Source organism: Mustelus asterias, chromosome 3 (genome assembly GCF_964213995.1).
Source record: "Mustelus asterias chromosome 3, sMusAst1.hap1.1, whole genome shotgun sequence".
NCBI lineage: Eukaryota > Metazoa > Chordata > Chondrichthyes > Carcharhiniformes > Triakidae > Mustelus > Mustelus asterias.
Window position 1 is genome coordinate 22,999,789 of NC_135803.1, and position 15,949 is coordinate 23,015,737.

The following is a 15,949-nucleotide window of genomic DNA, read 5'->3' on the forward strand; positions in this document are numbered from 1 at the left end:
CATTTTAAAGGATTCTGAGCATTTAAATCACATTGGATCTTAACATCAGAGTTCCCAAACTGTGTTCTCTTCAGTTTTGAATGCATAAGAGCTCTTTTCCAAATGGATGTATCTGAACACCGACACAATGCCAGTCAATGTAATGGTTAGCTTTCCTTTTCAGGACAGAGCCCCATAATAAATTACTGCAGGAAAAACACAACTAAGTTGCAATACAGTATCTAACTGTTGAAACTGAATGAAAATATATTTTATTTTTGTATTTCAAGGTCTGTCAAAATGAAAGAATTCCAGGAACAGGAGACAATTTTCTTTTGGTTCCCTTTTGGGGATTGGGGGCTCTCTGATGTGCATGAGCCCTCTAAGAGGCTGTGAAACACATAAACGTCCAGAAGCTTTCGGGGGGTGGTGGGGTGCAGTGCCCACCCCCAATAATAGAGTTAACCAGGGCAGCGGAGCTGCATGCTAACTATCTATCTGCAGGCTTATTCTACACCAATACAAACAGGCAGAAACAGGAATGGAGGTGTGAATCCCAGAATTGGGAGTCATTTACCGCTTTTAAGGGGCTCCTGATTCGGCCCAATTCAGCAAAAAATGAGGCAGATATATTTATATACTGTGCCTTTAAGAAATGTATTTTAGTCATGTTCTCTGCAGTTTGTAAGAAGGCCTTTTTTTTGTCATTGGCCCTAAGCTGTCTGAGCCGAGGTCCTTGTATTGTTGCTGAAGCCACAGAATGGGCCTTTTGTTTATTTTTAATCTGGGCCTAATGCAGTGTTCTGGAGTTTATGACCCTTTTGGGAATTGTTGATTTGGACTGCTTCACAGGTCAGGTGGTATGTTTAAATAGTTTTTTTTCTCACAGGAAAATTCCAAAAGGTCTTTTGTTTGACAGAAGCTGTTTGTACTGCCGGCTGGATGCAGTGGTTTAGTCTCTCGCTCTCTGGTATTGGAGATTCTGCTGGCTGCTGGCTAGTTAGAAGCGAGAGGTAAATAGTGGCTCCTTTTCTCGAATTGTGCTGAAAGTTCCAGGGTCGGAAGGCCTCAGTTTTTTCAACTCAACATCCAAAGGAATAATCCACCACAGGGGTTGGAAAGCTGCAAAATCTAGCATCTTGTGAGCATACTTGTTTTCTGTGCTAAGACTAGAATGGGGTGTGCATTTGGGGCGACACGGTGGCATAGTGGTTAGCACTGCTGCCTCACAGCGCCAGGGACCCGGGTTTGATTCCCGGCTTGGGTCACTGTCTGTGCGGAGTCTGCACGTTCTCCCCGTGTCTGCGTTGATTTCCTCCAGGTGCTCCGGTTTCCTTCCACAGTCCAAAAGATGTGGAGGTTAGGTGAATCGGCCATGCTAAAATTCTCCCTCAGTGTACCCGAACAAGCGCCAGAATGTGGCAACTGGGGTATTTTCACAGTAACTTCATTGTAGTGTGAATGTAAGCCTACTTGTGGGCTAATAAATAAACTTTAACTTTGTTTGTAGGGATTTGTTTGGTTGGAACAGTATAGTTTAGCTGTTATATACAATATACAATGGTATATACAATACCATGATTGTTTTGTTTTCTTCGTTGTAATTGGCAAAAGTTATTGCTGATTTTTCTTATTATAGTTCAACAGTATTCTTAAATAAACTTTGTTTTACAAAAGCTCCCTAGTAGGTCATTTGAATCATACCTGGAGTGAAATATCTTATGCTTACTTGTGCCAAATTCAAAGTGCAAAACTTATGGTCTAGGCTGACTTCATAAAACACCTTGGAGTTTCTGACCTGGATTATAACAACTTTGTCATTTTCTTTCTCAGACTCCATTACATATAATGCTTTACCTGATCTACCCGGTATTCCTGGTCTTCCTGGATTCCCTGAAGAACCTCTTGGTCCAATAGCACCTGGACAGCCTGGAGCTCCAACTGATCCAGGAATACCAGGGAGGCCTGGAATGTCCAGTCCTGGAATTCCTGGATCTCCATTAGGTCCTCTACTTGGTGTTCCTGTAAACATAAATTCCCTATTGAAAATGATGGAATTGAAGCCTGTTTCAGCACACAAACAGGAATTTGGGCAGAATTTTACAGCCCCTCACGTTGGCGGAATTTTCTGGTCCCGTCAAAGTCAATGTATTTTTGAGCATCTCGCTGCATTTTCCAGAGCTGTCGGTGCTGCACTGTGGCTATACAATTTCAGTTCATCACATTTCCAACTCCTGCACTTGGGCGACTTAATTGAATTCCACTAATTCTAATTGAGTGTGGCATCAAGGAGCCCAACAAAACTGGAGTCAATAGGAATCAGGGAGAAAAAATTCTGCTGGTCGAAGTCATATCTGGCACTTGGAAGATGGTTGTGGTGGTTAATAATCAATCATCTCAGCTTCAGGACATCACTGCAGGAGTTCCTCAGTGTAGTGTCCTAGTCTCAACCATCTTCAGCTGCTTCATCAATGACCTTCCATAATCATAAGGTCAGAAGTGGGGATGTTTGCTGCTGATTGCACAATGTTCAGCACCATTCACGACTCCTCAGATACTGAAGCAATTCATGTCCAAATGCAGCAAGACCTGGATCTTGGGCTGACTAGTGGCAAATAATATTCGTGCCGCACAAGTGCCAGGCAATGACCATCCCCAACAAGAGAGGATCTAACAATGGCCCCTTGACATTCAATGGCATTACCATTGCTGAATGTCCCAGTATCAACATCTTGGGAGTGACCATTGACCAGAAACTGAGCTGGAACAGCCATATAAATACTGTGGCTACCAAAGCAAGTCAAAGGCTAGGGATCTTGCGGCAAGTAACTCACCTCCTGTCCTGATGAGGCACAAGTCAGAAGTGTGATCAAATATTGTCCACTTGCCTGGACGTGTGCAGTTCCAACAACGCTGAAGCAGCTCAACACCATCCAGGACAAAGAAGCCCGTTTGATTGCTACCCTTTCCACAAACATTCACTTCCTCCACCGCTGATAAACAGTGGTAGCAGTTTGTACCATTTACAACGTGCGCTGCAGCAACTCACCAAGGTTCTTTAGGCAGCACTTTCCAAACCCACAATCACTAACATCTAGAATGACAAGAGCAGGAGATACCTGGGAACACCACCACCTGGATGTTCCCCTCCAAGTCACTCGCCATCCTGACTTAGGAATTTATCACCATTCCTTCATTGTCACTGGGGCAAAATCCTGGAACTCTCTCCTTAACATCACCATGGGTGGGGTACCTACACCTCATGGACTGCAACGATACAAGCAGGCAGCTTACCACCAGCTTCTCAAGGGTAATTAGGGATGGACAATAAATGCTGGCCTAGCCAGCAATGCCCACATCCCAAGAGTGAATAAATAAAGTAAAAATAAGGTAAAGATGATGAGCCTCCAAATATGATTAAACAATAATATTAATACATAAATTATTTGCAGGTAAGTTGTTTTATTAACAACAAATATTTTAAATGACCACAAGCGAATGTCACAAAACTCTCTGAAAGATAAAAATAGGAAAGAAGCAACGTAATCTCAGTACCTTGTGGGCCAGGTACACCAGGTGGACCTTCAGTACCTGCAGGTCCAGGGATTCCTCTCCCTGGTGGTCCACGTAAACCCGTTGGCCCCCGAAGACCAGGACTTCCAAGGTTACCTATAAAGTAGAAATTAGAGCTCTATCAAATAAGTACGGTATGCGCAGAAGAATGCATATCATATACACACATGCATGCGCACACACATGCATGCAGACACACACGCACACAGACACATGCATGAACATGATTGGAAAATTGTGTCAAAAGGAAGGCAGCACTCACAGGAGTATATTGCCGTTGTGCCTCTGTGCAGATTTGACCGTTATTGAATATTTTTTCCTCCCTTGGTTGAAATGCCCACCATTGCATTTCCCACTATCTGAATACAACAGAGTACATCTAGAGACCTATAATCCTCGAGAAAACTGAAATCCCGTCCACCCATTCCCAATACAATTATTACGTCCTCAACAGGTTAGGGACAATTTGCTGGAGTTTCCAATAAGAGCCCTCAAAAACTAGCACATCCCAAAATCCCACGCAAATGCTGAGAACATATGAAAAATAATTAGTTCTTTCAAAATGATGAAAAAAAAATGGTTAACTTGCAATAGGTACACATGCTCTCCACATCTGTAATGTTACCTAATGGATCAGAAAGTTTCTGCCTCTCTTCACTTCCAAAGAAGATTGGACTCGAAACGTTTACCGTGTTTCTCTCTTCACAAATACTACCAGAACTGATGAGTTTATCCAGCACATTCTGTTTTTATTTCAGGTCTCCAACATCCACAATATTTTGCTTTTCTTTAAGGAGGTTTAGGCTTACATACATAAATCAGATGCTCTATGGGGATTGTTGTTCCCATTTCCCCTATCTGTTTGTAGCAACCTTAGTGAAGATTGTGTCCAGAATAAATTAACTAACGTGCTACTTTGATATTCAAAGGCAGAAGCAGAGTTCAATACCTTTTGGACCTCGAGGGCCACTACCACCAGGACGTCCTTCACCTCCAGGCAATCCAGGAGGACCTAAATTACCCTTCTCTCCTGGTAGTCCAATATTTCCTGCAGGACCTGGGGGGCCACGATTACCTGGCTGTCCATAACTTCTGTCACCCTGAAAAGAAGATACAATATTTTGCATCATTTGTACATTTTTAAAAACACAAGTCAGAATAATTAGCTAGAATTAACAAATAGCAAAATATCTTTCTCGCACTTCTTTTCTCTAATAAAATTAGGACAAGGACAGTCCAAAGCCAGTCCCTGAAGGAAATACTTCTAACATATCATAGCTTCCAATATTTAAAATATCTTCAAATCTCACCGAGTATTATACTTTTGCAATCATTGCTTACGCGAATGACAAAGAAAAAATACAATGTTCTAGGTCATTCAAAATACTATAATGCTGCAATATATGATAATCCAGTACCAAATTCCTGCATGATTATATTGTAGTGTAATTTTAACAGTGTAGAGAGCTAATAATAATGTTGAAATATAATGCTGTATATTAACATATTCTCCTGTAGTTTCATGCTAAAGCACTAGTACATAATATTGTCCAGTCATCAGAACTGGGTTGGCTGTGGAACCCAGATTTTGTCACTGCATGTGCTCTTTTGCCAACTATTTGACTCTCACTCATCCACTCAACCATCACCAACAACCTGTCCTGGTCCCTCCATGCCACCACGAAAGTTAAGAAAGCCCACCAACGCCTCTACTTTCTCAGAAGACTAAGGAAATTTGGCATGTCAGCTACGATTCTCACCAACTTTTACAGATGCACCATAGAAAGCATTCTTTCTGGTTGTATCACAGCTTGGTATGGCTCCTGCTCTGCCCAAGACCGCAAGAAACCACAAAAGGTCGTGAATGTAGCCCAATCCGTCACGCAAACCAGCCTCCCATCCATTGACCCTGTCTACACTTCCCGCTGCTTCGGCGAAGCAGCCAGCATAATTGAGGACCCCACGCATCCCAGACATTCTCTCTTCCACCTTCTTCCGTCGGGAAAAAGATACGAAAGTCTGAGGTCACGTACCAACCGACTCAAGAACAGCTTCTGACTTTTGAATGGACCTACCTCGCATTAAGTTGATCTTTCTCTACACCCGAGCTATGACTGTAACACTACATTCTGCACTCTCTCGTATCCTTCTCTATGAATGGTATGCTCTGTCTGTATAACACGCAAGAAACAATACTTTTCACTGTATACTAATACATGTGACAATAATAAATCAAATCAAAAAACATTTCTGTACACAACAGCTTGCACACATGGAAGGCACATAATAAAGGTGTCATGACTGTTCAAAACTAAGGCTACCTTAAAATTCTGTAAGCAAAGCCGTGCACTGATTTTTCACATGATGTAGAATTTGAAATTCTAGCCGGTAAACTGACCTTAGAACCTGTCACTCCTGGCAGCCCTGGTGCTCCAGGTGCTCCTGGTCTTCCTGGAGGCCCTGGAGGACCCAAAGGTCCAGGAGGCCCTGGGTCTCCTGCAAAACAGTAAGGTATGTGGAAAGAGTTAATTTATGGTTACACTCAATAGATATTCTGGGGACAGCAGGACGGAAATCATTTGTAATTGTTCAAGATAATAAGAACAGTTTGGATGATGGTCATTTGTGATAAAGGCAGTCACAGAAAATGCTTTTTGATGTTCCTTTCTGCACTACCAAACCACTAAAGATTTTCTTCCTTTTGTCACTTGAAGTTTTGCCTGTAACAAAGGGCTTCCCAGTTGGGAGGATGGGTGGCCGACATGCAACCAGACATCTGCCAATGCCATCTATAGACTCCCACTGCTTTTACATGGAGGAGCACAAAGCCTCTTTTCAGTATTTTCCAGTCGATATGAAAAAGCTGTCAATGTGTGGCATTGTTGGTGTGAATATGCATTGATGCCACTGCAGTGTCTCTAACCAAGGCAGTCCAGTACTATAACAGGCATTGGATCTCATTCTAATCCTTAATGCAGTGCATCAAAATCAGAGGAGAGTGCCAGACTGAGTGAATGTATCAATTGACCAATTGATGAAGCGTTTGGAATTAAGGTCATTTTCAAATTACAAAAGAAAATTACAGCAAGAAGCTGGGGAGGTGGGGGGGGGGGGGGGGGGGGGGGGAAGAGGAGGTGGGGATGGAGGGGGGGGGGGCGTGGGGGGGAGTGCTTAATTTGACTTTGGGACAACAATCTGTGCAGTGTGTGATCCACAGTCACTATTTGATTCACTTCATTAGAATCTTGTTCATTGTCACTATTGCACACCTGAAAAATGTGTCATCCGGCTGCAAGAAGTGTGCAGGGGATAGCTCGTCCAATATACTCGGAGCTAGAATTATGTTACACTTTTCTGCTCTGAACCTAGTGGTTCCAGCGGTTTAATTCATTTTTTAAAACCATTTGCCATCTTTACTGCCTGCTGTACCTACATACTTGTTTTCAGTGACTGATGCATGAGGACAACAAGGTCTCGCTGAGTATCCACCTCTCTCAACTTACACCCATTCAAATGATAATTTGCTTTCCTATTATTGCTACCAAAGTGCATAACCTCACATTTATCCACATTGTACTCCATCTGCCATGCAAATGCCCACTCACTCAGCCTGACCAAATCACGCTGAAGCATCTCTGCATCCTGCTCACAGTTCACCCTCCCACCCAGCTTTGTATCATCTGCAAATTTGGAGATAATACATGTAGTTCCCTCTTCCAAATCATTAATATATAATGTGAATAGTTGGGGTCCTAGCACAGATCCCTGCGGTACCCCATTTGTCACTGCCTCCCAGTCAGAAAAGGACCCATTTATGCCAACTCTTTGCTTCCTATCTGCTAACTAGCTTTCCATCCATCTCAAGACACTATCCACAATCCCATGCGCTTTAACCTTACATAGTAGTCTGCTATGTTAGACCTTGTCGAAAGCTTTCTGAAAGTCTAAGTAAACCACATCCAAAGAATTCTAATAGATTCGTCAAACATGATTTCCCCTTTGTAAATCCATACTAACTTTGTCTGATTATACCACTGCCTTCCAAATGCTGAGTTATGAAATCCTGTATAATGAACTCTAGCAACTTTCCCTGTACTGAAGTTAGGCTCACTGGTCTATAGTTCCCTGTTTTCTCTCTACCATCCTTTTTGAATAGCGGGCTTACATTAGCTACCCTCCAATCTGTAGGAACCAGTTCAAGATAGGATGCAAAGCTGGGCTGAAAAATGGCAAATGGAGTTTAACCCTGATAAATGTGAGGTGATTCATTTTGGTAGGACTAATTTAAATGTGGATTACAGGGTCAAAGGTAGGGTTCTGAAGACTGTGGAGGAACAGAGAGATCTTGGGGTCCATATCCACAGATCTCTAAAGGTTGCCAGTCAAGTGGATAGAGCTGTGAAGAAGGCCTATAGTGTGTTAGCTTTTATTAACAGGGGGTTGGAGTTTAAGAGCCGTGGGGTTATGCTGCAACTGTACAGGACCTTGGTGAGACCACATTTGGAATATTGTGTGCAGTTCTGGTCACCTCACTATAGGAAGGATGTGGAAGCGCTGGAAGGAGTGCAGAGGAGATTTACCAGGATGCTGCCTGGTTTGGAGGGTAGGTCATATGAGGAAAGGTTGAGGGAGCTAGGGCTGTTCTCTCTGGAGCGGAGGAGGCTGAGGGGAGACTTAATAGAGGTGTATAAAATGATGAAGGGGATAGATAGAGTGAACGTTCAAAGACTATTTCCTCGGGTGGATGGAGCTATTACAAGGGGGCATAACTATAGGGTTCGTGGTGGGAGATACAGGAAGGATATCAGAGGTAGGTTCTTTACGCAGAGAGTGGTTGGGGTGTGGAATGGACTGCCTGCAGTGATAGTGGAGTCAGACACTTTAGAAACATTTAAGCGGTTATTGGATAGGCACATGGAGCACACCAGGATGATAGGGAGTGGGATAGCTTGATCTTGGTTTCAGATAAAGCGCGGCACAACATCGTGGGCCGAAGGGCCTGTTCTGTGCTGTACTGTTCTATGTTCTAAGTCCAAACAAGTTTGGAAAATGACCACCAATGGATCTACTACTTCTAGGGCCACATCCTTAGGTACTCTGGATGAAGATTATCAGGCCCTAGAGATTTATCAGTCTTCAATCCCATCAATTTCCCCAAAACCATTTCTTTAATAATACTGATTTCCTTCAGCTCTTCACTAAAACTTGTTTATCTCAGAACTTCTGGTACATTATTCATGTCTTCCTTTGCAAAGACAGTTGCGAAGACAGAAGCGAAGTACGAATTTAGTTCCTCAGCCATTTCTTTGTTCACCGTTATAAATTCTCCCATTTCTGACTGTAAGGGGCCTACATTTGTTTTTGTCAATCATTTTCTCTTTACATACCTATGGAAACTTTTACAGTCAGTTCTTCCTTACCCACTAGCTTACTTTCATTCTCTATTTCCCCTTTTTTAATCAATGTCCTTTTACATCCTTTTCATAAATAGGAGAGTATATGCTAAGCTGAAATCTAATGATTTAATGAAGATACATGGGGAAAGTAGCCTCAAAGAAAATGACAAGATTGCACGTATGGGTATTAGATACAGCTGAAGTTAATTAACTAAAGCCACTAAAGTTAATTAACGAATAATAAAAGTGCATTGGAAAAAACAAATGATCAGGTGGCATTCCCATGGTAAAGCTTTATAAGTTCTAGTGGCCAAAAAAGCCACATAGGTCGTTTGGATGATTTAGCATGGTGGTAAGGAGTGAGAAATACGATGTGGCAGAAATGCTAATTGTATATTTTATGTTTCTTTTCACTGCTGAAGATGATACAGTGGTAGGTACAAATGCTTTAGATACTGACTCTTCAAATGTAAATGCATAAATGGCTTTAGCTTGGTTTGAGGCACTGAAGATTGATTAGGTTGCTGGACCTGACAATTTTTAACCTTAAATGCTGTAGGAAATTGGAGAGGTACTATGCGATTAATTTAGCTGATTAAGAGTTCTTAAAGATCTGGACTAGTTCAAATTGACTGGAGAAAGAGCTTAGAATTGAAAACATGGAATCATAGAATTCCGACAGTGCAGAAGAAGGCCATTTGGCCCAATGAGCCTGCACTGACAACAATCCCACCCAGGCCCTATTCCCATAACCCTATATTTACCCTACTAATCCCCCTGACAGTAAGGAGCAATTTAGCATGGCCAATCAACGTAATCCGCACATTTTTGGACTGTGGGAAGAAACCGAAGCACCCGAAGGAAACCCATGCAGACACGGGGAGAACGTGCAGACTCCATACAGACAGTCACCCAAGCCGGGAATTGAACCTGGGTCCCTGGCACTGTGAGGCAGCAGTGCTAACCACAATTCCATGTGATGTTGCAGCCTGAACACACCTCCCCTTTAAGAGATTTCAATGAAAATTGGATCCTGTCGACAATATTGCTTGGGATTCGAATTGGAAAGCAGTTGAGGATAAATGATGCTAGTTTCCAAAATTTGAAATGGAATATTGAGATGGACAGTGGTTTATTGCATTACTGAAACTCTAACAACTCTTCTTGTTGAACTTTCTTTAACCTCTTCAACTGGTTTAACCCGAAATTTGGATCATACTAAAGGTCAATAGAGAAAAATAAAATAAATAACTGTTCTGTACCTTTAGGACCTTGAGGACTTGGTAATCCTTTTTCTGATGGTCCTCTGTTTCCCTTTTCTCCGAAAGGACCTTGTGAACCATCTCTACCCGGAGGTCCAGGATTACCTGCAAGCACAATATTAAACTTGATCAACAAACACAAATCCCAGCATCCACAGTATTTCGCTTTTATATTAAACTTTATCATTTCAATCCATCTCAGCACTGAGTCGCTTCAGTGTTACTGAACATTGAAAGCCTCCTATTCACACAAAATTACAAATGCAGCTACACTACTGAACAGCAAAATTCCTCAATATACATCTCAGCACTGCTGAGGTTCAAAGCTATTGAGATGGACAATCTTACTGTTTCCCCAGCAGTTTAAAATTATTTCACTGGTAAAGCCAGGATTTGTTGCCCATCCCCAGTTGCCCTTGAGAAGGTCTTAACCACTGCAGTCCACATGGTGTTTGGAAGGGAGTTCCATGATTTTGATCCAGCAACAGTGAAGGAATGACGATATATTTGCGAGTCAGGGTGGTGTGTGACTTTGAGAGAAACTTCCAGGTGGCGGCGTTCCCATGTATTTGTTGCCCTGGTCATTCTAGGTGGCAGAGTTTGCAGGTTTGGAATGTGCTGTTGAAGGAGCCTTAGTGAGTTGCTGCACTGCATCTTGTCAATGGTATACACTGCTGCCACTGCATGTTCGTGGTGGAGGAGTGGATGTTTAGATTGGTCGATAGGGTGCCCATCAAGTGGGCTGCTTTGTCCTGGATGATGTTGAGTTTCTTGAGGGTTGTTCGACATGCGCTCATCCAGGCATGCGGAGGATATTCCATCACACTCCTGATTTGTGCATTGTAAATAGTCGACAGGCTTTGAGATGGTGAGTTACCTGCTGCAGAATTTTCACCTTCTGACCTGCTGCTGTGGTATTTATCTGGCATGTCCAGTTCCATTTCTGGTCAATGGTATCCCCAGGATGCTGCTGGTGAGGTATTCAGTGATGGTGATGATCATTGCCTTGTGACCATGAATGTTATTTACCACTTATTTGCCCAAGCCTGAATGTTGATGATGTCTTACTGCAAATGGACATGGACTGCTTCAGTATCTGAGGAGTTGTGAGTGATGCTGAATACTGTACAACATCAGCAAACATTCCCGCTTCCAACCTTATGATGGAGGGAAGGTTATTGATGAAGCAGCTGAACAAGGTTGGGCCTAGGACACTATGCCGAGGAACCCCTGCAATGATATTGTGGGACTGAGATTGTTAGCTTCCAACAACCAGAGCCATTTTCCTTAATGCTAGTGTTAGGGTAAATGAATAGATTCAGTAAAAGGAGGGATAATGTTAAAACCCCCGCATTAGAGTAAAAATCACATGCTGGTCAAATGCATATACTCCAAGGGAACATTGCAAACCCTTAAGGATAAGATCAACAAGAACCCTCCTTGGTTGTTTATGTCAGAGCAGATATTCTCTAGCAAATGTAGTCTGACCAGAGCCTTATAAAGCCTCAATATGGAGATGCCGGCGTTGGACTGGGGTGGGCACAGTAAGAAGTCTCACAACACCAGGTTAAAGTCCAATAGGTTTATTTGGAATCACAAGCTTTTGGAGAGCTGCTTTCAGGCAGAACACTGTTCTGCTTTTAGGTGAAAGGCTTAATAATACAAGATCAGAATTTTAAACAATGTTCTGTGTACTGACTAACAGAATAAACATGTGTATCGTGTAACATAGAATACAAAAGCAGGGATGTACTGCTGAGGATTTATAAGAAGTCTCACAACACCAGGTTAAAGTCCAACAGGTTTATTTGGAATCACGAGCTTTCGGAGCGCCGCTCCTTCATTAGTTGAGAGAAGATGAGTGAGCAGCTCTCCAAAAGCTTGTGATTCCAAATAAACCTATTGGACTTTAACCTGGTGTTGTGAGACTTCTTACTGTGCCCACCCCAGTCCAACGCCGGCATCTCCACATTGAGGCTTTATAAGGCTCTGGTCAGGCTACATTTGGAATATTGTGAGGAATGTTGAGCCCCATTTCTAAGGAAGGATGTGCTGGCCTTGGAGAGAGTCCAGAGGTGGTTCACGAGAATGATCCTTGGCATGAAAAGCTTGATGTTTGAGGAGCATTTGAGGACTCTGGGTCTGTGCTCAATGGAGTTTAAAAGGATGAGGGGGGATTTCACTGAAACCTACAGAATACTGAAAGGCCTGGACAGGGGGAAGATGCTTCCACTGGTAGGAGAGAGTAGGATCCGAGGGCACAGTCTGAGAGTAAAGGGCCAACCCTTTAGAACCGAGATGAGGAGGAATTTCTTCAGCCAGAGGGTGGTGAATTTATGGAATTCATTGCCGCTGAAGGCTGTGGAGGCCACATCATTGAGTGTATTTAAGACAGAGATAGGTTATTGATTGGTAAGGGGATCAAAGGTTATGGGGAAAAGGCGGGAGAAGGGAGTTGAGAAACTTATCAGCCATGATTGAATGGCGGAGCAGGCTCAATGGGTCGAATGGCCTAATTCTGCTGCTATATCTTATGGTCTTATCTGTGACTTAGAGGTGAGAGCTGTATTAGAATGCTGTCCCTGTGAGAGTTATATTAGAGTTTAGGGCTATATTAAGCACCATTGGAGTGCTGTTTCAGAGGTTTCTCTGGGATAGTTGCCTCTATGCTTGAATCATGAATAAACTGTTGTAACCTGCCCCTGGTTCTCTTGCGGTTAGTTGGAAGAAGTCCACCACAGCAGTAGGCATGACTCCAACCAATGGAGAGTTTTCCCCTTGATTCCTATTTTCTTCAGTTTTCCTTGATGCCACACTTGGCCAAACATTGTTTTGATGTCAAAGGCTGTCATTCTCACCTCACCTCTGGAATTCAGTTATTTTGTCCATATTTGGACCAACGTTTTTGAGGTCAGGAGCTGAAAGGTCCTGGCAGAACCAAAATTGAGCATCGGTGAGCAGGTTATTGTTGGGTAAGTGCTGCTGGACAGCACCGAGACCTGAGTCATTTCCGAAAATATGGTGAATAATGAGGAAGATACAAATTATACAAATCCAGAACTAGAGATCCAAGGGACCAGGGAGCATGATGAATTGAAATAAATTACTATTAGTAAATATTGGCGAAATTAATGAGACTGAAGTTTGCTAAGGCCCTCTGCCCTGATATTCTACATCCAAAGTGGTGAAAGGAGTTGCTATGGAGATGGTGAATGCTTGGTGATCACCTTCCAAAATTCTATATATTCCAGAATGGCTCTACAGTTTAGAAGAATAAGAGGTGACTTGATTGAAACCTTTAAGATTCTGAGGGGTATTGTACTCTCCGTGTCTGCCTGGGTTTCCTCCGGGTGCTCTGGTTTCCTCCCACAGTCCAAAGATGTGCGGTTAGGTTGATTGGCCATGCTAAATTTTTCCTTAGGAGGGATTATCAGGGTAAATACGTGGGATTACGGGGATAGGGCCGAGTGGTACTGTTGTCAGTGCAGGCTCGATGGGCTGAATGGCCTCCTTCTGCACTGTAGGGATTCCATAACAGGGTGGATGTGCAGAGGATGTTTCCTCTTGTTGGTGAATCTAGAACTTGGGATCACTGTATAAAAATAAGGGGTCATTCATTTAAGACAGTGATGAGGAGAAATTTATTTTCTCAGAGGGTTGTGAGTCTCTGGAACTCCCTTCCTCAAAAGACAGCGGAAGAAGAATCTTTGAATAATTTTAAGGCAGAGCTAGATAGTTTCTTGACTAACAAGGGGGTGAAAGGTTATCAGAGGTGCTGCTTGCTTTATTCACACCGCAACATAAAAATAAATCAGAATTTTGCCGGCCAAGTGCGAGCCTCTGCAAAACTGCCGCGAGGGAAAACTACCAAACGTTTCCGCTTGTGAGGAAAGAAATGTTACATATGAGATGAATGTGGGGTTGAGGTTACAAGCAGGTCAGCCATGATTTTAGTTAATGGCAGAGCAGGTTTGGGGTCCAAGTAGCCTACTCCTACTCCTAATTTGTATGTCTGTATGTTAGCAAAATTAAGCACATGGAATAGGAGGTAATATACTGGTATGGATTAAGGATTGGTTTACAGAGAAGGAATAAACAGGTATTTCTGTGCTGGCAGGCTGTGACTGGGGTCACAGGGGCTAGCGGGGTCCCACAAGGGTCAACATTTGGGTTCCAGCTGTTCCCAATATATACCAATGATTTGGATGTGGGGAGCACATATAATATTTCCAAATTCCTGGGTGACGTTAAAGCTTGGTGTGTTGTGAGGAAGTGGCTTCAAGGGGATGTGGACAGACTAACTGGGGGCGATTCTCCCAAAAGTGCTGAATTGGCGAGAAAACTGGTCTAGATCACAACTGTTTTTTTTCAGTTCAACTTCAGACCTGAATCTCCGCACTCTGTGCACTGCAGAAGTCACAATCGTGAATATCATTAAAAACTGGGGGGGGGGGGGGGGGGGGGGGGGGGCCTATTCAAGCCAGAGTCTGACAGCTCTGGGACTCTGTGCATGCGCAGTCAATCTCCCCGTTTGCTGAACAACCCGGTCGCTGGCCAGCCCGGGATCCCCGCAGTGCTGCCCCTCCAGCACCCCCCACAGCCTGATCACGGCCCCCACGCCAATTCCCGGGCCAGCCCCGACCCACCCCCCACCCTGGAGCGCCCTGCTGTCCAGCCCACCACCCCCCAGCAGAGGCAATCCCCCCCCCACCCACCACCACCACAGCAGACCTCCCTCCACCACTGACTCCCCCGGCAGACCAACACCTCCCACCCACCCTCCCCCCCCCCCCCCCCCCCCGCCCCCGGCAGCATGCCCCGATCCCTGGCCTCCCTCCAGCCCAGACCGATCCCCATGCAGAGTGGCAGCAGGACCCACCACCCCCACCGATGCCCCCCTAAGCCCCACAATAGGCCCCACCAAGGAAATGCCCACCGGGCATCAGGCAGTGCCAAGTTGCCCCCTTGGAATGGGCACTTTGCCCCTGCGGGCAGTGCCAGGGGGCACAGGCTGGCACTGCCAGGGTACCGGTGCCTAGGGGGCACCGCCCCCCGCCTCCCGACTTCCTGGGGAGTCCCGATTGCTCCCCTCCTTCACTCAGCGGGGTCTCCTGCTAATTCCCCGAATGTGGAGAACTACTCTAAATCCCGCCGGAGTGAAGTACTCCTGGTGGGGTGGGCGATGCTATCGGGCCCAGCATGTTCCGTGCCGATAATGACATTTAGAATAGATTAAAAATACATTTAAAACAGATTAAAATCACTTGCCTCTCTTCCCGCCGGTTTCCAGCGCAGTCCCGACTGCGACTGTTCTCTGGCTCTGGGAGACGCGCATGCATTGGACACACATGCGTGAACCCCGCGAAATGACCGACACGCGCATCTCCTGATCTGACCCCACCTGCCAGAAAATTTACGGGTTGCGATGGGAGAATCGCCCCCACTGAGTGGGCAAGAACATGGCAGATGGAATATAATTTGGAAAATTCACTTTGGTAGAATGAACAGATGTGCAGAGTATTTCTTAAATGGCGAGAGATTAGAAAATGTAAATGTACAAAGGGACTTGGGAGTCCTCGTATCCTCACTGACATCTAATATACAGGTACAGCAAGCAATTAGGAAGGCGAATGATATTTTAGCCTTCATTGCAAAAGGATATGAATACAGGAGTAGCAAAGTCTTGATTTAATTGTATAGAACCTTGCTTGGACCGCATCTGGAGTTGTGTGTGCAGTT

The 15,949-nt window shown here is 44.2% G+C and overlaps 1 protein-coding gene across 1 annotated transcript in view; it reads right to left on the reverse strand.

The window, feature by feature from the left end:
• Positions 1-15,949, reverse strand: part of LOC144487994 (uncharacterized) — a 116,316-nt gene that overhangs the window by 61,257 nt on the left and 39,110 nt on the right. The window contains exons 18-22 of the mRNA XM_078206018.1: positions 10,211-10,315; positions 5,951-6,048; positions 4,502-4,652; positions 3,535-3,648; positions 1,837-2,001 (exon numbers count right to left, since the gene is read on the reverse strand). Coding sequence (XP_078062144.1) covers positions 1,837-2,001; positions 3,535-3,648; positions 4,502-4,652; positions 5,951-6,048; positions 10,211-10,315 — 633 coding nt within the window. The remainder of the gene's footprint in view (positions 1-1,836; positions 2,002-3,534; positions 3,649-4,501; positions 4,653-5,950; positions 6,049-10,210; positions 10,316-15,949) is intronic.